This window comes from Lithobates pipiens, unplaced genomic scaffold (assembly GCF_037356315.1).
Source record: "Lithobates pipiens isolate NorthernLeopardFrog02 unplaced genomic scaffold, aLitPip1_a1.2 Scaffold_30, whole genome shotgun sequence".
In the NCBI taxonomy this organism is placed as follows: Eukaryota; Metazoa; Chordata; class Amphibia; order Anura; family Ranidae; genus Lithobates; species Lithobates pipiens.
In genome coordinates this window covers 47,502,364-47,523,971 of record NW_027507791.1, presented here as the reverse complement: position 1 = coordinate 47,523,971, position 21,608 = coordinate 47,502,364, and the positions used below count along the sequence as shown (strand labels likewise).

The 21,608-nt window shown below is 43.4% G+C and overlaps 1 protein-coding gene across 1 annotated transcript in view; it reads left to right on the top strand.

Moving 5' to 3' along the window:
* Window positions 1–2,986: 2,986 nt before the first annotated feature.
* The window catches only part of TTC24 (tetratricopeptide repeat domain 24), a 55,936-nt gene continuing 37,314 nt past the window's right edge, over window positions 2,987–21,608 (top strand). Inside the window, exons 1-2 of the mRNA XM_077464174.1 lie at window positions 2,987–3,142; window positions 9,061–9,846. Of these exons, the coding sequence (XP_077320300.1) occupies window positions 9,084–9,846 (763 nt within the window). The 5' untranslated portion in view covers window positions 2,987–3,142; window positions 9,061–9,083. The remainder of the gene's footprint in view (window positions 3,143–9,060; window positions 9,847–21,608) is intronic.

Below are 21,608 nucleotides of genomic sequence, written 5' to 3'. Positions count from 1 at the left end.
CACGGCTCACTGGGTAACTGCTGGCATCTGGAAAGGATACAGGATGGGGCAAACCATTGGAGCTGGTTGTGCCGCCTTGCGTTGATGGTGGCACGGCAGTTGACAGCTGATGATGGTGACATGGCAGTTGCCTTCTCCTTCTCCTCAATGCCCTCTTTGCATGAGTCATCCTCTGAACAGGCAGTACCCAACAAGAGTTGGAAGGGCTATGCAATGGCTCAGGCAAAATGACGTCACGAGGTGTTGTAGGTAGTATGCCTAGGGGACAGGGGCCACACTGGGGTGGTGGTTCTGTGTGCTCTGCATGGGCAAGCCCAGAGTTGGTTAACACGACACCTCCTTTTGCCAGAAAAGGTCGTGTGAGACACCAATCCGTTGTCCATCCTTCGTCACGGGAAAGTTCACACGTGTACTTTGCAGGGCACGCATCCTCAACCGGGTGGTGCCGCCCTTCCTGGACAGGTGCCCTGGGTTACAGGATCTTCTGAGATAGGCCAGAAGAGTCCACAGCCATTAAAGGTGGTCCTGCAAGTTGTGTGGCTTGGCGAAAATCAGCGGCATCTCTATCTGCCCGCACACACAGCCTGATATGTGAGATGCCCACCAGGTGGAACTCTACCTCGACCAGCACACGCAACAATGGGCAATAAACGAGTACCTGTGCGAGTATGGCATGAGGACAGGCTCGGGAGAGCTGGGGTACCTCTACACATGCCCGTGGCTCCTCGTGCAATTTTCTTCTATAGATTTCCTTTAGATTTACCAAAACCATATAACATGAGGTCAAATCTGAACACTTTCAGTTTGTGTGCAATCAGGCAGGCCCTTGTACTACACAGTTGAAGGTAAATCTAAAGGAAATTGAATAAGAAAATTGTATGGTGTATGGCCAGCTTTACATTACCAAGTGATGTGATCACTGGGTCTAAAGTAAGATATGCAATGGAAATTGAAAGGTTTTATTTAACCACTTGCCAACCCACCCACTCTGTCAAATGACGGAGGAGCGCTGCGGCTCTCATTTCCTGGGTGGACTTCACATGACGGCGCTCCAGAACGGCCGCTCTCGTGCGCCGATCGTGGCCCGCTAGGAATGAGCTCGATGTTCGGGTTTGAACATCGGGTGTTTGCCCGTTCGCCGAAGGACAAATATTATGGGATGTTTGCGGCAAATTCGAGCGCCGCGGAATGCCCCATAATGCACTGCGAGATTGCAGTGCATTGCTGTATGATGATTGGCCAAAACAACATTTCAACATTTTCGGCCTTTTTTCTTTTTTTTTTTTGTCAAAAAAAAAAAAAACAGCAGTGGTCACCAAAAGAAAGCTCTATTTGTATGAAGGAAATGATAAAAACTGCTGTTTTTTGAGCGTTTGTCTGCGTTTTTAGGGCATTTTTTGGTGTTAGAGCGTTTTTACAGCTGAAAAACTATTTTTTTATTACTTTTATTAATACTCTTTTTTTTGTATTGTCACTTTTATTGTAATATTTGCACTATGTTTAAAACTTTAATTAAAAAAATAAATAAAAATTAAACAAAAATGTAATATATTGCAGCTTAACAGTCCTTAGATGTTGGTGATTTCATTAGTTTTTTTGTGTTTTTTTTTAATTTTATTTTTTTATTTATTTCCACCTGATGATTCTGCCAACAACATCCTAGATCAGTGATGGCAAACAAAATGGAAAAAAAAAATTCTCCCATGATGCTCAACTACGCTGCAGAGTGCATAATAGGGTTGCCACCGTTTCTTCAAACCTGAAGACTTTGGCGTCCTGTGACACCTTTCGGGTGCCCCAAGGAGAGTAGTAATGTGGCGCCCATAGCAAAATGTGGGTGTGTCCAAATTGAACTTGCTGACATCATCACCTTGCCCTCCCCCCCCCTCAGTAATGTGGAACCTGCCGCCCCCAGACAGCCGGCCACAGCTCCTGGTCGGCAACAGATTTGTGTGCGACTAGGCTTGGTTACTTGGGGAGCCACCGTCCGGTCTGAAAAATGATGTCCGGGTTTCAGCTCCCCTGAAACCCGGACACCTGATTCAAAACCTGGACTGTCCCAGTGAATCCCGGACAGGTGGCAACCCTAGTGCATAAGCATACCTCCCAACATTTTGAGATGGGAATGAGGGACACCTACTAGCAAACGTATGTAGGCATAGGATACGCCCCCCCTGCCACGCCCCCTTAAAGGAGAATTAACCAAAACAAAAGGTTACTTAAATCCACAAGTGCTTTTTTTTAACACTACTATATGGATTTCGAGGGACTGTCCCTGATTTGGAGCAGTGTCCCTCTGTCCCTCATTCCTCCGCATTTGTCCCTCATTTTGGCCTGATCTATATAGCTGTATATAAAATGCACTTTTTATCTCTCAAAAAGTGTTTCCCGGCGCTAAACCTTCCATCTGATTTCTAAATTGCTGCATTTGTAAATTTTAAAAGCCAATATAAAGGAATAGTAGTGGTAAAAATAAAAATAAATAAAAAATAAGCTCTTGTGGATTTAATTAACCGTTTGTTTTGGTTAATTCTCCTTTAAGAGGGTGTGGCAGGGGGGCGTGTCTTATGCCTACATACGTTTGCTGGTAGGTGTCCCTCATTCCCATCTCAAAATGTTGGGAGGTATGCATTACATGGGAGGGTGGGGGTTGGGGGTGGGGGGGATTCGTTATTTATTATAGGTTTGAAGGACGATAACATTTAATATCACTGTTCCATTCACAGGAAGTTACTCTGGATTTCCGGTAGGATCAGGAGGTATCTTCTGTACTTGCTGAAAATGTTATTAGCCTGGGGGGGGGGGGGGGGTGCAATTGCAATATATGACGTTTTTGTTCTTGGGTTTAGATACTCTTTTAAGCTCGTTGCAGCTATCAGATAACTGAAATATTTTTTTGGCAGTCTGATTAGATTAGATGAAGTAGCTGGGGGTGAGCGGGTCTTCCCATCTCATGGTGTCGTGAACGGGAGGAGGAGAGCTGCATTGTTGATCACAGTTACCATAGCAGACGTAGACAAAGCAAGATGATCTGCCCCGAGGAAACTCAATAGGACTCGGCCATGGAGGGGAGGAGAATGACAAACACACAGCAACGTGGGACACAATGAGATCCCGGCCAGGAACGTAGGATTTCCCACAGGTAGGTCCTCCATGTCCTGATCCCACAAATACAAGGGACGGGGTCTACCTAGGGTTGGCACCTCATCCCTTCAAACCCGAACACATATTGATTACACGGGTTCTGTGGCTGATTAAGGACGTAATTAACTCACTTCTACATTAAATTAGTCTCAGAACTCGTGTAATTCATATACGGCAGAGTCTGGCCACACATTGCCGATGGGTTGCCATCTTTGGAATGTTGTGGGTGGTAGACCTAGGGTTGTCACCTCACCCCTTTAAACCCGAACACATACAAATTACTCGGGTTCTGAGACTAATTGAATGCAGATAAGGCACCAAGTAAGTTAATGACCACCTTAATCAGCCACAGAACCCGTGTAATTCATATGTATTCGGGTTTAAAGGGATGAGGTGACAACCCTAGGTCTACCAACCACAACATTCCAAAATGGCAACCCATCGGCAATGTGTGGCCAGACTCTGCCGTATGTACTTATCCTCCCCCCACCCCGAGGGCATGGCAATATCTCCATCCTGGAGGAAACACATAGGGGCGTATTTTATACGCGCGACAACGCAGGATCACCGGGTGCTAAAAGTGCGTGAAAACTGGTCACCATTATAATCTGGGAAGCTGTTCACATCAACGTGTTTTTGCGTTAAGGTCCGATCGCGCCATTGCATTTTCTGTCCTCTGCAACGCAGGATCACCACGCGCGAAAAGTGCGTGAAAAGTGGTTACCATTACAATCTATGAAAGTTGCTTGCATCAGTGCGTTGCGTTGGGGTTTGATCACGCCATCGGCTTTTTATGTGCGCTACGACGCAGGATCACAGTGCGCTAAAGTGCATGAAAACTAGTTACTATTATAATTTATTAAGCTTTCCACATCAGCAAGTTGCGCTAGGGCCCCGATCACACCATTGTGTTTTATGTACACGTCAACATAACAAAATGTATCTTATTACTATCTTCTTCCTCTTATTATTACTATTATTATTATTATTATTTTAAATTATTATTTTTGTCTTATTATTTATTTTTTCATTATTTAATGAGTGTTTTATTAATATTATTATCATTATTATTATTATTATTATTTTTAATTATTATTTTTGTCTTATTATTTATTTTTTCATTATTTAATGAGTGTTTTATTAATATTATTATCATCATTATTATTATTTTTTATTATTATTTTTGTCTTATTATTTATTTTTTCATTATTTAATGGGTGTTTTATTAATATTATTATTATTATTTTAAATTATTATTTCTGTCTTATTATTTATTTTTTCATTATTTAATGAGTGTTTTATTAATATTATTATCATTATTATTATTTTTAATTATTATTTTTGTCTTATTATTTATTTTTTCATTATTTAATGAGTGTTTTATTAATATTATTATCATTATTTTTTTTTTTAATTATTATTTTTGTATTATTATTTATTTTTTCATTATTTAATGAGTGTTTTATTAATATTATTATCATTATTATTATTATTTTTAATTATTATTTTTGTCCAATTTATTTTTTCATTATTTAATCAGTGTTTTATTAATATTATTATCATTATTATTATTTTTAATTATTATTTTTGTCTTATTATATATTTTTTCATTATTTAATGATTGTTTTATTAATATAATTATCATTATTATTATTATTTTTAATTATTATTTTTGTCTTATTATTTATTTTTTCATTATTTAATCAGTGTTTTATTAATATTATTATCATTATTATTATTTTTTTTATTATTTTTGTCTTATTATTTATTTTTTCATTATTTAATGGGTGTGTTTTTTTGAGGGAATGTATTAAAGGTAGATAATTTTATTTATTTTAATGTTCTTTTTATTTTTTATTATTGAATTATTCAAAATATTAATAATAGTATTAATAATTCATATTTTTTATTATTGGATTATTAATACTAGATTATTTTTGTTTATTCTGCATTAGGTCTTATGTCTCAATTATCATACTAGTATCCTATTATTATTATAAAACTAGTTACCGTTATAGTCAATTAAGTTGTTCACATCAGTGCATTGCGTTAAGGTCCCATCACGCTATTGCGTTGTATTTTGCTCTACAACACAGGACCACCACGTGCTAAAAGTACATGAAGATTAGTTACCATTATAATTTATGAAGCTTTTTACATCAGTGAGTTGCCTTAGGGCCCAATCACGCCATTGTGTTTTATGTACACTTCAACAAAAATGTATCTTATTATTATATTATTATTATCATTATTATTATTTTTATATTCTTATTACTTATTATTTTTATATTATTTTATTTTCCTTATTTAATGGGTGTGTTCCGTATCTAAACAAATGGAACGGAGCAAATTAATAATAAATAATAACAATACAATATTTTTATTATTATTATTATTATTAATAATAATAATATTAATCATTTATTAATTTTTATTTTTATTAGATCAATAATATTGGATTATTGGTATTTTTTGTGTGTTAGGCCTCATCCCTCAATTATCATATTATTATCTTATTATTACTATTATAAAATGAGTTACTGTTATAATCTATGAAGCTGTTCACATATGCACGTTGCATTATGGTCCGATCACGCCATTATGTTTTATGTACGCTTCAACATAATAAAAATTGATCTTATTATTATTATCATTATTATTATTATCTTGTTATTATTAGTCTTTTTTTTTAATGGGTGTGGTTTTGAGGGGATGTATTTAAGTTAGTTTAGTTTATTTATTTTAGTGTTCTTTTTATTTTTTATTATTGGATTATTTGTGTTATTTGTGCTTTAGGCCTCATGCACGAGTAAAACCGTGGCTCAGACAACTGTTTTTATTGCCCCCCGCCCTAAATGAGCTCTATTTCTGCTCTCTTTTCCTATCAGCATGTTCTTTGTTGGCACTGCAACAAAGCTGCTTCTCACTCTCCCTGACTGAGCTCTGCTGTACATGAGATTTTTGAAAATACTTGGTTTGTTAAAGTCAAAACACAGAAATAAGCATATTTTTGCCCCTTATCAATGTTTTTTGACAGGGGTTAAAACCCGACTTCAACCTAAAGTTTGAGGAGGGGGGAGAAGAGTTAAAGCCCTACAAGAAATAAGGGGTGAGGGCGGTTGTTTCGATGTTTGAACTAACTTACGGAGAAGGGTGACCAGAGCTGTGTGATGATGTCCTTGGATTATTAATAATTTTAATATCAATAATATTTATAATTTAATATTTATTTTTTATTTTTGGTTTATTAATGTTGGATTATTTGTGTTTATTTTTTTTTTGTGCTTTAGGACTCATGCCTCAAATAACTTCTTCTTAGCCTTCATCTTCTTTTTCTTCTTCTTATTCTTTTTTAATGGGTGTGTTTTTGGGAGGATGTATTTAAAGTCATTTAGCTTATTTATTGTAGTGTTCTTTTTTTATTATTATTATTGCATTATTAATAATAATATCAATAATTTAATAATTCCTTTTTTTATGGGAATAATAATATTACATTATTTTGCGTTTTTATGCTTCAGGCCTCAATTCTTATTTAATGGGTGTGTTTTTTGGGGGGGATGTATTTAAGGTAGTTTAGCTTATTTATTGTAGTGTTCTTTTTTTATTATTATTATTGCATTATTAATAATAATATCAATAATTTAATAATTCCTTTTTTTTATGGGAATAATAATATTACATTATTTTGTGTTTTTATGCTTCCGGCCTCAATTCTTATTTAATGGGTGTGTTTTTTGGGGGGGATGTATTTAAGGTCGTTTAGCTTATTTATTGTAGTGTTCTTTTTTTTATTATTATTAGTGTGTTATTAATAATAATATCAATAATTTAATAATTCCTTTTTTTTTATGGGAATAATAATATTAAATTATTTGTGTTTTTATGCTTCAGGCCTCAATTCTTATTTAATGGGTGTGTTTTTGGGGGGATGTATTTAAGGTCGTTTAGCTTATTTATTGTAGTGTTCTTTTTTTATTATTATTATTATTATTGCATTATTAATAATAATATCAATAATTTAATAATTCCTTTTTTTTTATGGGAATAATAATATTAAATTATTTGTGTTTTTATGCTTCAAGCCTCAATTCTTATTTAACAGGTGTGTTTTTGGGGGGATGTATTTAAGGTCCTTTAGCTTATTTATTGTAGTGTTCTTTTATTATTATTATTATTGCATTATTAATAATAATATCAATAATTTAATAATTCCTTTTTTTTATGGGAATAATAATATTAAATTATTTGTGTTTTTATGCTTCAGGCCTCAATTCTTATTTAATGGGTGTGTTTTTGGGGGGATGTATTTAAGGTCGTTTAGCTTATTTATTGTAGTGTTCTTTTTTTATTATTATTATTATTATTATTGCATTATTAATAATAATATCAATAATTTAATCATTCCTTTTTTTTATGGGAATAATAATATTAAATTATTTGTGTTTTTATGCTTCAGGCCTCATTTCTTATTTAACAGGTGTGTTTTTGGGGGGATGTATTTAAAGTCGTTTAGCTTATTTATTGTAGTGTTCTTTTTTTATTATTATTATTGGATTTATAATAATAATATCAATAATTTAATAATTCCTTTTTTTTTTAATGGGAATAATAATATTAAATTATTTGTGTTTTTATGCTTCAGGCCTCAATTCTTATTTAATGGGTGTGTTTTTGGGGGGGATGTATTTAAGGTCGTTTAGCTTATTTATTGTAGTGTTCTTTTTTATTATTATTATTATTATTATTATTATTGCATTATTAATAATAATATCAATAATATAATAATTCCTTTTTTTATGGGAATAATAATATTAAATTATTTGTGTTTTTATGCTTCAGGCCTCAATTCTTATTTAATGGGTGTGTTTTTGGGGGGGATGTATTTAAGGTCGTTTAGCTTATTTATTGTAGTGCTCTTTTTTTTTAATGTTTTATTATTATTATTGCATTATTAATAATAATATTAATAATTTTATATATTTTTTTAATTATTATTGGAATAATAATATTGGATTATTTGTGTTTTTATGCTTGAGGCCTCAATTATCTTGTTATTATTTTATTATTATTAATTATTATTTTAATATATATATTTTATTCTTTTTTAACGGGTGTATTTTTTGTAGGGGTTTATTTAAGGTAGTTTAGTTTATTTATTTTAGTGTTCTTATTTTATTTATTTTTTATTGCAGAGAGGGGAGAAAAGCCCTACAAGAAATGGGGGGTGATGGAGGATGTGGTTGTTTAGATGTGTAGACTTTAGACTAACTTTAGACTAGACTTTAGACTAGACTAAACTAGACTTTAGACTAGACTAGACTAGACTAGACTAGACTTTAGACTAGACTAGACTAGACTTTAGACTAGACTTTAGACTAGACTTTGGACTAGACTAGACTAGACTTTAGACTAGACTTTAGACTAGACTTTGGACTAGACTAGACTAGACTTTGGACTAGACTAGACTAGACTTTAGACTAGACTTTAGACTAGACTTTAGACTAGACTTTGGACTAGACTAGACTAGACTTTAGACTAGACTTTAGACTAGACTTTGGACTAGACTAGACTAGACTTTAGACTAGACTTTAGACTAGACTTTAGACTAGACTAGACTAGACTTTAGACTAGACTTTAGACTAGACTAGACTAGACTAGACTTTAGACTAGACTTTAGACTAGACTAGACTAGACTTTAGACTAGACTTTAGACTAGACTAGACTAGACTTTAGACTAGACTTTGGACTAGACTAGACTAGACTTTAGACTAGACTTTAGACTAGACTTTGGACTAGACTAGACTAGACTAGACTTTAGACTAGATTTAGACTAACTCACGGAAGAGGGGGACCAGAGCTGTGTGACGATGTTCCATCTCCGATGTTTATTGGTTTCAATCTGTTTCTCCCCAGAGTGTCTCTCTCAAACCACAGCGATGGCTTCTGGAGACCTGCAGACGGAGCAACAGTCAAACCCAGAGGATTCTGGGCCGCCAGAGCCTCGAACGGTTAAAAAGAAAAAGAAAAAATTGAAAGACGATACGAATACTTCATCGGAGACAGATGGGAAGAACGAGGAAGACCCATTGAGCTCCCGGGCAGAAATAGAGGACTTGACCAAATGTGGGCACAAGGCCTTGACCTCTGGAGACCTCCAGGTGGCCATGACCAACTTCAAGAGGGCCTTTCTTCTGTCTCTAGGCACCCAGATGAAGACGGTTCAGAGGGCCTGCGCCTTCAACCTGGGGGCCGTTTACGTGGAAAGCGGCAAACCAGAAAAAGGACTGGAGTTCCTTCTTAAGTCCCAGCCGAAGGATGGAGAAGAGGAGCCCACGGGGGATCTCTACTTCAATCTCGGCACGGCCTACGAAGCCTTGCTGGACTTTCCCAAAGCCCTGGAATATTTTAGGAAAGCCATCATCCTGTACAAGCCCTCACAGCGGGGGAATGAGGGCGATGCCCACATGAAGATGGGGTACTGCTATTTGGGGATGAAGGACTTGACCAGGGCTGCCCAGTGCTTCCAGGAAGCTGCAGACTCTTACATGGAGGCTCAGAGGCTAGACGTGGCAGCTGTGGCTCTCAACGAGGCGGCTAATAATATGCTCCAAAGCCAGTGTTATGATTCGGGTCACGTCCTCCAGATCCTCAATGAGGCCCGTATGGTGTGTGACCACATCACTAGAAAAGATCTGCTGGGTACGATTATCATTATTTACCTTATAAATAGTGATGGACGAACTTCCGACGGGACGTTTCGCGAACGCGAAACGCGAACGGGCACAAACGTTCGCGAAAACGACCGTTCGCCGCGGGCTCCATTGACTTCAATGGGAGGCGAATTTCGCAAACCTTTAGGTCGAATTTGCGGCCACGGGGTAATTATTAGGGGGTAGCACGTAGTCCCACCACCTGGACAATAGCATAATACATGTATGAGGTGAATTTGGGATCGATAACTACAAGCATTTTTTTTTTATTTGGGAAATTGTTCTGACAATTCAGGACTATGGAGCTAATGAAGGCAATGGAGGAGAGGGAAGGTCAGGGACCAGGGTAGGCAAACAAGAGGGTGCAGGAGATACAGAGCACTGACAGCAGCACCGTAATACAGAGCACTGACATCAGCACCGTGACATACAGCGCTGACAGCAGCTCCGTGACATACAGCGCTGACAGCAGCTCCGTGACATACAGCGCTGACAGCAGCTCCGTGACATACAGCGCTGACAGCAGCTCCGTGACATACAGCGCTGACAGCAGCTCCGTGACATACAGCGCTGACAGCAGCTCCGTGACATACAGCGCTGACAGCAGCTCCGTGACATACAGCGCTGACAGCAGCTCCGTGACATACAGCGCTGACAGCAGCACCGTGACATACAGCGCTGACAGCAGCTCCGTGACATACAGCGCTGACAGCAGCTCCGTGACATACAGCGCTGACAGCAGCTCCGTGACATACAGCGCTGACAGCAGCTCCGTGACATACAGCGCTGACAGCAGCTCCGTGACATACAGCGCTGACAGCAGCACCGTGACATACAGCGCTGACAGCAGCTCCGTGACATACAGCGCTGACAGCAGCTCCGTGACATACAGCGCTGACAGCAGCTCCGTGACATACAGCGCTGACAGCAGCTCCGTGACATACAGCGCTGACAGCAGCTCCGTGACATACAGCGCTGACAGCAGCTCCGTGACATACAGCGCTGACAGCAGCTCCGTGACATACAGCGCTGACAGCAGCTCCGTGACATACAGCGCTGACAGCAGCTCCGTGACATACAGCGCTGACAGCAGCTCCGTGACATACAGCGCTGACAGCAGCACCGTAAGCAGCCCCAGGAGGAAGTCAGCACAGCACAGGGATGGTGTGATCCCCTCATAATAAGAACCCCCAGGAGGAAGTCAGCACAGCACAGGGATGGTGTGATCCCCTCATAATAAGAACACCCAGGAGGAAGTCAGCACAGCACAGGGATGGTGGGAACCCCTCATAATAAGCAGCCCCAGTAGAAATATGACACCGCTCAACCTCTTCAAAGAGGAGGGTAGGGGCATATAGTACGGTGTGCTTTTTTGGGTCAGGGAAGTGAGCCAAATGAATTAAGAAGGTCTGTGTGCTTGATTCCAAAAATTGTTTATAGACATATACATGGTCTACTGATCACATGTGTTGAATTCCTCCGAGATCCATGCCTCATTCATTTTTAGAAATGTGAGGTAGTTAACACTGTGGTGAGCTAGGCGAGTACGCTTATCGGTCACAATCCCCCCTGCTGCGCTGAACGTCCTTTCGGACAGGACACTGGATGAGGGGCAAGCCAACAGTTCGATTGCAAATTGGGCAAGCTCTGGCCAGAGGTCAAGCCTGCCCACCCAGTAGTCTAGGGGTTCATCACTCCTCAGAGCGTCCACATCGGCCGTTAACCCAATGTAGTCGGACACCTGACGGTCTAGGCGTTCCCTGATGCTGGATCCGGATGACACCTGTCGATGGGTCGGCTGAAAGAATGACCTCATATCCGAAGTCACCAACACATCTTCAAACCGGCCTCTTCTTGCAGGCGCTGTTGGATTGGTACCCGCAAATCCTTCTCTGGGAGTGGGAATTGCTCCTCTGCCAGCGCACGCAAAAGCAGAATGCAGCATTTCTCGAAGCAAGGCCTGGAAGTGCTGCATTCTGACAGCCCTCTGCGACGGCGGTAACATTTCCGCCATTTTGTGTTTGTACCGGGGGTCTAAGTACGTTGCCACCCAGTACTGGTCCTTGACCCTCATGCTTTTTATACGGGGGTCCCTATTAAAACACTGGATCATGAAGGCCCCCATTTGCACTAAAGTGGAAGCGGTGTGGTGGCCTGGCTCCTGCTCATCATCCAGGATAATGTCGTCCTCTTCATTCTCCTCTCCCCATCCTCGCACAACAGGGATCCCAGAAAGGTTTAAAGCATGCTCTTCTTGCTCCTGCTCATCCGCCCCGGCACCATCCTCCTCTGACTCCTCATCAGACTCCTGTTGTTGACTTGTCTCAGATAGAGTAGCCCCCCCTGGGAATTCATCCAGCATTGCGACTTCCTCATCTTCCCGCTCCTGCTCCTCCACAGCCTGATCAATGACACGACGCAATGCACGCTCCAGAAAGAAGGCATAAGGTACCATGTCACTGATGGCGCCATGGCTGCGACTGACCAGTTTGGTGATCTCCTCAAATGGCCGCAGAAGTCTGCATGTGTCGCGCATGAGCAGCCACTGGCGCGGTGAAAAAAAACCCAGCTCCCCAGAACCGTTTCTTTCGCAGAGTTCATACAGGTAGACGTTAACTGCACGTTTCTGCTGGAGCAGCCTATCAAGCATATAGAAGGTTGAGTTCCATCGCGTCGGGCAATCGCAAATAAGACGTCTGACCGGCAGATGGTGTCGCCGCTGAATGTCAGCAAGGCGAGCCATGGCCGTGTAAGATCTTCTGAAATGGGCCGAGATTTTCCTTGCCTGCCGCAAGATGTCCTGGACCCCAGGGTATTTGACAAGGAATCGCTGCACGACCAAGTTTAAGACGTGTGCCATGCACGGCACGTGCGTGATTTTGCCCTGTTTCAATGCGCTAAGCAGATTGGCACCGTTGTCACACACCACTTTACCAACTGTCAAATTGAGCGGTGTTAGCCACTCATCTGCCTGTGAACGCAAAGCTGAAAGGAGTGCCGGGCCAGTGTGGCTCTTTGCTTCCAGGCACAACAGACGCAGCACGGCATGGCAACGTCTCACCTGGCATGTGGAATAGGTTCTGGGGAGCTTGGGCGGTGCAGTGGAAGAGACGCTAGCAGCGGAAAAGGAGGAGGCAGCTGAGGAGGAGAGGGAGGAGGATGGAGTAGGAGGAGGAGAAGAAGAGTCAGGCCTGCATGCAATCCGTGGCGGTAAAACCAAATCTACACGGGTGCCACGGGTTACATGCTTGACGGCCGTCAGAAGGTTCACCCAGTGGGCAGTAAAACTGATATACCTTCCCTGCCCGTGTTTGCTAGACCACGTGTCTGTGGTCAGATGTATCTTGGCACCGACACTGTGTGCCAGAGATACATTCACTTGCCGCTGAACATGGCCATATAGCTCTGGGATGCCCTTCTCTGAGAAATACTTCCTTCCTGGGACCTTCCATTGTGGTGTTCCAATGGCCACAAATTTGCGAAAGGCCTCCGAGTCCACCAGTTTATATGGCAGTAGTTGGCGGGCTATGAGTTCTGACAAGCCAGCCGCCAACCGTTGGGCAAGAGGGTTATCCGGCGTCATCATTTTTTTACGCTCAAACATTAGGCCCACGGAAGCCTGCCTTTTTGCAGAAAAATGTGAGCTTGGCGTGATGGAAGGTGGAGTGGAGGACAATTGTGAGGAGAGAGGAGAAGGAGAAGTAGAAGACGAGGCTGGACGGTGAGAGCCTGCAGTGTGGCTTTGTGTGTTCCGTTGCTCCCACTGGGCTCGGTGATGGCTGCTCATGTGCCTTCTTAAGGCGGTCGTCCCTAGGTGAGTATTGGGCTTACCGCGACTAACGCGTTGACTGCAAAGATTGCAGATGGCAACGCTATTGTCAGCAGCGGACACGTTAAAAAAAGCCCACACTGCGGAGCCATGTGCCGGTGTCCTGGGAGCGCCAGATGTGACCGTACATGGTCGATGACTCGCTCCTGATACATTTGCAGTCTGCTTTGTCCCTGCTGTGCAATGTAAGTCATTGCTGCTTCTCCTCCCTATCTGCTGGTCCATATCTCCCTCTGAACTCCCCTCCTCTTCCTCTCTTGTGGGCACCCACGTGACATCACTAGACACGTCATCATCAACGTCACCTTCCCCACCGCTATAAGTAGAGTAGGCAGCAACACCGGGGACCAACCTCCTCCTTGGGCTGATCTGGGTACTGGCGTCAGACTGCTGAGTAGCGCTTGTTGCTACCTCCTCTTCCTGATCCAATACCAAGAGTGGCTGCGCATCAGAAATGTCCTCTTGATATGGATCGGAAAATAATTCCAGTGACTCAAGCGGAAGGTATGTGGTGGTGGTGGTGGTGGTCGTGTTGTTGGTGGTAGTGTCTTTGGGGGTGCACATAGCAGAGAGTGAAGAAGAGGGTGCAGATCGAGAGGATGAGGAGGGTGCAGAAGAGTAAGGCTGAGCGAGCCACTCAACCAAGTCTGGTGCATCCTTTAAAGTAATTGAACGCACCTTCTGCAACTTCCCACTTTGGCTCAAGCCTGTTGCTCCTGCCCTACCCCTACCACCCCTGCGGAAGGGCCTGCCTCTTCCTCTGCATGTCATTTTTTAAATGACCCTGTGACAAAACTCTTAGTCCCTATACCGCTGAAGGACTGCTGCAGTATAGGTGAGCGGTCAGCAGTGGTGCACGTCAACCCTATCTATTGTGGACCTATAGCGGTCCTTACAGAACAGCAGACTGTACCGCACTCAAGCCTATGTACCGTAGCACCCTATACCAAGTTACCAGTCCTTATAAGAACTTTTGTGGACCAAGCAGGTTGTGTGTTAGTGATTAGCAGACTGTACGTCAGTCCCTATACCAATGAAGGACTGCTGCAGTATAGGGCAGCGGTCAGCAGTAGTGCACGGCAACCCTATGTATTGTGGACCGATAGCGGTCCTTACAGAACAGCAGACTGTACCGCACTCAAGCCTATGTACCGTAGCACCCTATACCAAGTTACCAGTCCTTATAAGAACTTTTGTGGACCAAGCAGGTTGTGTATTAGTGTTTAGCAGACTGTACGTCAGTCCCTATACCGCTGAAGGACTGCTGCAGTATAGGGCAGCGGTCAGCAGTAGTGCACGGCAACCCTATGTATTGTGGACCGATAGCGGTCCTTACAGAACAGCAGACTGTAACGCACTCAGGCCTATGTACCGTAGCACCCTATACCAAGTTACCAGTCCTTATAAGAACTTTTGTGGACCAAGCAGGTTGTGTGTTAGTGATTAGCAGACTGTACGTCAGTCCCTATACCAATGAAGGACTGCTGCAGTATAGGGCAGCGGTCAGCAGTAGTGCACGGCAACCCTATGTATTGTGGACCGATAGCGGTCCTTACAGAACAGCAGACTGTACTGCACTCAGGCCTATGTACCGTAGCACCCTATACCAAGTTACCAGTCCTTATAAGAACTTTTGTGGACCAAGCAGGTTGTGTGTTAGTGATTAGCAGACTGTACGTCAGTCCCTATACCAATGAAGGACTGCTGCAGTATAGGGCAGCGGTCAGCAGTAGTGCACGGCAACCCTATGTATTGTGGACCGATAGCGGTCCTTACAGAACAGCAGACTGTACCGCACTCAAGCCTATGTACCGTAGCACCCTATACCAAGTTACCAGTCCTTATAAGAACTTTTGTGGACCAAGCAGGTTGTGTATTAGTGTTTAGCAGACTGTACGTCAGTCCCTATACCGCTGAAGGACTGCTGCAGTATAGGGCAGCGGTCAGCAGTAGTGCACGGCAACCCTATGTATTGTGGACCGATAGCGGTCCTTACAGAACAGCAGACTGTAACGCACTCAGGCCTATGTACCGTAGCACCCTATACCAAGTTACCAGTCCTTATAAGAACTTTTGTGGACCAAGCAGGTTGTGTGTTAGTGATTAGCAGACTGTACGTCAGTCCCTATACCAATGAAGGACTGCTGCAGTATAGGGCAGCGGTCAGCAGTAGTGCACGGCAACCCTATGTATTGTGGACCGATAGCGGTCCTTACAGAACAGCAGACTGTACTGCACTCAGGCCTATGTACCGTAGCACCCTATACCAAGTTACCAGTCCTTATAAGAACTTTTGTGGACCAAGCAGGTTGTGTGTTAGTGATTAGCAGACTGTACGTCAGTCCCTATACCAATGAAGGACTGCTGCAGTATAGGGCAGCGGTCAGCAGTAGTGCACGGCAACCCTATGTATTGTGGACCGATAGCGGTCCTTACAGAACAGCAGACTGTACTGCACTCAGGCCTATGTACCGTAGCACCCTATACCAAGTTACCAGTCCTTATAAAAACTTTTGTGGACCAAGCAGGTTGTGTATTAGTGTTTAGCAGACTGTACGTCAGTCCCTATACCGCTGAAGGACTGCTGCAGTATAGGGCAGCGGTCAGCAGTAGTGCACGGCAACCCTATGTATTGTGGACCGATAGCGGTCCTTACAGAACAGCAGACTGTAACGCACTCAGGCCTATGTACCGTAGCACCCTATACCAAGTTACCAGTCCTTATAAGAACTTTTGTGGACCAAGCAGGTTGTGTGTTAGTGATTAGCAGACTGTACGTCAGTCCCTATACCAATGAAGGACTGCTGCAGTATAGGGCAGCGGTCAGCAGTAGTGCACGGCAACCCTATGTATTGTGGACCGATAGCGGTCCTTACAGAACAGCAGACTGTACTGCACTCAGGCCTATGTACCGTAGCACCCTATACCAAGTTACCAGTCCTTATAAGAACTTTTGTGGAACAAGCAGGTTGTGTGTTAGTGATTAGCAGACTGTACGTCAGTCCCTATACCGCTGAAGGACTGCTGCAGTATAGGTGAGCGGTCAGCAGTGGTGCACGTCAACCCTATCTATTGTGGACCGATAGCGGTCCTTACAGAACAGCAGACTGTAACGCACTCAGGCCTATGTACCGTAGCACCCTATACCAAGTTACCAGTCCTTATAAGAACTTTTGTGGACCAAGCAGGTTGTGTGTTAGTGATTAGCAGACTGTACGTCAGTCCCTATACCAATGAAGGACTGCTGCAGTATAGGGCAGCGGTCAGCAGTAGTGCACGGCAACCCTATGTATTGTGGACCGATAGCGGTCCTTACAGAACAGCAGACTGTACTGCACTCAGGCCTATGTACCGTAGCACCCTATACCAAGTTACCAGTCCTTATAAGAACTTTTGTGGAACAAGCAGGTTGTGTGTTAGTGATTAGCAGACTGTACGTCAGTCCCTATACCGCTGAAGGACTGCTGCAGTATAGGTGAGCGGTCAGCAGTGGTGCACGTCAACCCTATCTATTGTGGACCGATAGCGGTCCTTACAGAACAGCAGACTGTAACGCACTCAGGCCTATGTACCGTAGCACCCTATACCAAGTTACCAGTCCTTATAAGAACTTTTGTGGACCAAGCAGGTTGTGTGTTAGTGATTAGCAGACTGTACGTCAGTCCCTATACCAATGAAGGACTGCTGCAGTATAGGGCAGCGGTCAGCAGTAGTGCACGGCAACCCTATGTATTGTGGACCGATAGCGGTCCTTACAGAACAGCAGACTGTAACGCACTCAGGCCTATGTACCGTAGCACCCTATACCAAGTTACCAGTCCTTATAAGAACTTTTGTGGACCAAGCAGGTTGTGTGTTAGTGATTAGCAGACTGTACGTCAGTCCCTATACCAATGAAGGACTGCTGCAGTATAGGGCAGCGGTCAGCAGTAGTGCACGGCAACCCTATGTATTGTGGACCGATAGCGGTCCTTACAGAACAGCAGACTGTAACGCACTCAGGCCTATGTACCGTAGCACCCTATACCAAGTTACCAGTCCTTATAAGAACTTTTGTGGACCAAGCAGGTTGTGTGTTAGTGATTAGCAGACTGTACGTCAGTCCCTATACCAATGAAGGACTGCTGCAGTATAGGGCAGCGGTCAGCAGTAGTGCACGGCAACCCTATGTATTGTGGACCGATAGCGGTCCTTACAGAACAGCAGACTGTACTGCACTCAGGCCTATGTACCGTAGCACCCTATACCAAGTTACCAGTCCTTATAAGAACTTTTGTGGACCAAGCAGGTTGTGTGTTAGTGATTAGCAGACTGTACGTCAGTCCCTATACCAATGAAGGACTGCTGCAGTATAGGGCAGCGGTCAGCAGTAGTGCACGGCAACCCTATGTATTGTGGACCGATAGCGGTCCTTACAGAACAGCAGACTGTACTGCACTCAGGCCTATGTACCGTAGCACCCTATACCAAGTTACCAGTCCTTATAAGAACTTTTGTGGACCAAGCAGGTTGTGTGTTAGTGATTAGCAGACTGTACGTCAGTCCCTATACCAATGAAGGACTGCTGCAGTATAGGGCAGCGGTCAGCAGTAGTGCACGGCAACCCTATGTATTGTGGACCGATAGCGGTCCTTACAGAACAGCAGACTGTAACGCACTCAGGCCTATGTACCGTAGCACCCTATACCAAGTTACCAGTCCTTATAAGAACTTTTGTGGAACAAGCAGGTTGTGTGTTAGTGATTAGCAGACTGTACGTCAGTCCCTATACCGCTGAAGGACTGCTGCAGTATAGGTGAGCGGTCAGCAGTGGTGCACGTCAACCCTATCTATTGTGGACCGATAGTGGTCCTTACAGAACAGCAGACTGTACCGCACTCAAGCCTATGTACCGTAGCACCCTATACCAAGTTACCAGTCCTTATAAGAACTTTTGTGGACCAAGCAGGTTGTGTATTAGTGTTTAGCAGACTGTACGTCAGTCCCTATACCGCTGAAGGACTGCTGCAGTATAGGGCAGCGGTCAGCAGTAGTGCACGGCAACCCTATGTATTGTGGACCGATAGCGGTCCTTACAGAACAGCAGACTGTAACGCACTCAGGCCTATGTACCGTAGCACCCTATACCAAGTTACCAGTCCTTATAAGAACTTTTGTGGACCAAGCAGGTTGTGTGTTAGTGATTAGCAGACTGTACGTCAGTCCCTATACCAATGAAGGACTGCTGCAGTATAGGGCAGCGGTCAGCAGTAGTGCACGGCAACCCTATGTATTGTGGACCGATAGCGGTCCTTACAGAACAGCAGACTGTAACGCACTCAGGCCTATGTACCGTAGCACCCTATACCAAGTTACCAGTCCTTATAAGAACTTTTGTGGACCAAGCAGGTTGTGTGTTAGTGATTAGCAGACTGTACGTCAGTCCCTATACCAATGAAGGACTGCTGCAGTATAGGGCAGCGGTCAGCAGTAGTGCACGGCAACCCTATGTATTGTGGACCGATAGCGGTCCTTACAGAACAGCAGACTGTACTGCACTCAGGCCTATGTACCGTAGCACCCTATACCAAGTTACCAGTCCTTATAAGAACTTTTGTGGACCAAGCAGGTTGTGTATTAGTGTTTAGCAGACTGTGCGTCAGTCCCTATACCGCTGAAGGACTGCTGCAGTATAGGGCAGCGGTCAGCAGTAGTGCACGGCAACCCTATGTATTGTGGACCGATAGCGGTCCTTACAGAACAGCAGACTGTACCGCACCCAAGCCTATGTACCGTAGCACCCTAGACAGACCAAGTTACCAGTCCTGATAAAGAGCTTTGTGGAACAAGTGAGTTGTGAATGATTAGCAGACTGCAGCAGAAGGGCAGCAGTCAAGTATAATATTCTTTCTATATTTGGAAGAAAGAATATTATACGTGTACAAGCCTATTACCGTACCACTGATACCAGTCCTGAAAAGAACCTTTGTGGAACTAATAGTAACAGCAAGTCTTTAAAATTATCCTCACTGCCTGACACACTGCTTCCTGCCTGTCCCTATACAAATTGGCAAAAAAGAGTAGGCTGGAACGATTAGCTGGAACAGCTCTTTTGTGGACCTGATAGTAACAGCTAATGATGATGATGATGATGATGATGAAGAAAGACTAATCTGGCTGAGCTGTCCCTAAAATAGCAGCATACAGCGCTCTGTCCCTTTATCTAAACTGACAAAAGAAACTCAGGCTGCTGACCTAACACCTATACCAGTCCTGAAAAGAACTTTTGTGTACCAAATAGCTAGCGTTTTCTCTGTCCCTACTCCACACAGGATCCTTTCCCTACAGTGACAGAAGAAAGAATGTAAAATGGCCACCGGATCGGGTGTATTTATAGGTTAGGGGGAATGTCCAAGTGTCCATGAGCTGTCATGTCTCAATTGGTTGTCCTGTAACACATGATAAACGTGTCACGAAAGGTTAAAGTTCTTGTATACATTAAACACGTAAGTCCGCCGGGGCGAACGACGGAAAAAGGCGTTCGAACCCGCGGACGGCGAAAGTCGGAAATTCGCCGCGAAACGACCGCCGGGCGAACCGTTCGGCCATCACTACTTATAAACACTGATTTGCACTTTTGGTTGGTAATGCTTGTTTTTTTCAGCTAAGCCATTGTTATCACTGGGCATATACCTGTAGATGTCCTCTCACTTTAAAAGGAGATTCCACCTCACTTCCTGTGGTGTTTACAGAACAGGAAGTGAAGGGACTCTCCTCAACAGGACACAGGCAGCAAAAAAAAAAAAAAAAAATTAACAAGGGGTTTAAAAAATCCCTGCTCTATCCAAAATTCAACTAACTGTAGGATTAGGTGCTAGGTTGAGGTTTTGGTTTAGAACAGTGGTCTCCAACCTGAGGCCCAGGGGCCAGATTTGGACCTTTGTTTTCTTTTATCCGGCCCTTAGGGCACTATTTTTATCCACTGATATCAACAATGGGACATAATTCCCCCCACTTACACCAATGAAGGGGCTGAATTCCTTCCAATGATACCAAAGATGGGGCACAATTCCTCCCACTGACATCCTCCCACTGACACAAACAAATGGGGCTCAGTGACCATAATGATAGGGGCACAATTCATCCCAATGAGATCAACAATGGGGCACTATTCCTCCCATGGACTCCAATGATGGGGCAATATTTTCACACTGACTCCAACGATGGGGCACTATTCTCATTGACACCAATAATGAGGCACTATTCTCCCACTGATACCAACAATGGGGCACTATTCCCCCCCACTGATACCAATGATTGGGCACTATTCCTCCTACTGACACCAACAATGGGGCCCTTTTGCTCCCTCTGACACCAATGATGGGACACTATTCCTCCCACTGACACCAATGATGGGACACTATTCCTCCCACTGACACCAACAATGGGGCCCTTTTGCTCCCTCTGACACCAATGATGGGACACTATTCCTCCCACTGACACCAATGATGGGACACTATTTCTCCCACTGACACCAATGATGGGACACTATTCCTCACACTGACATCAGCAATGGGGCACTATTCCTCCCACTGACAACAATGATTGATAACTATTCCTCCTCCACCTAACCACAAGGGGTGCTGAGGCATTATCAACTCCCACTGTCCACAGCCCGGTCTCCCTATAATCGGAAGGACAATAAACTGTCCCCTTGTTTAGAAAGTTTGGAGACCCTGATTTAGAAATAAAATTTAGGGGAGGGATAGGCAACCTAAGGCACATGTGCCATGGCTGGCACTCAATGTCATTTGCAGTATCCCTTGGTAGATCACCATGATCAGGCTGGGACTGGCCCACTGGAGGATCCCCCATCCCTTTCTCCCTACAAATACAGCCATAGCCAGTAATGGACAGCTCACTAGACTGCTATACACAAAGCC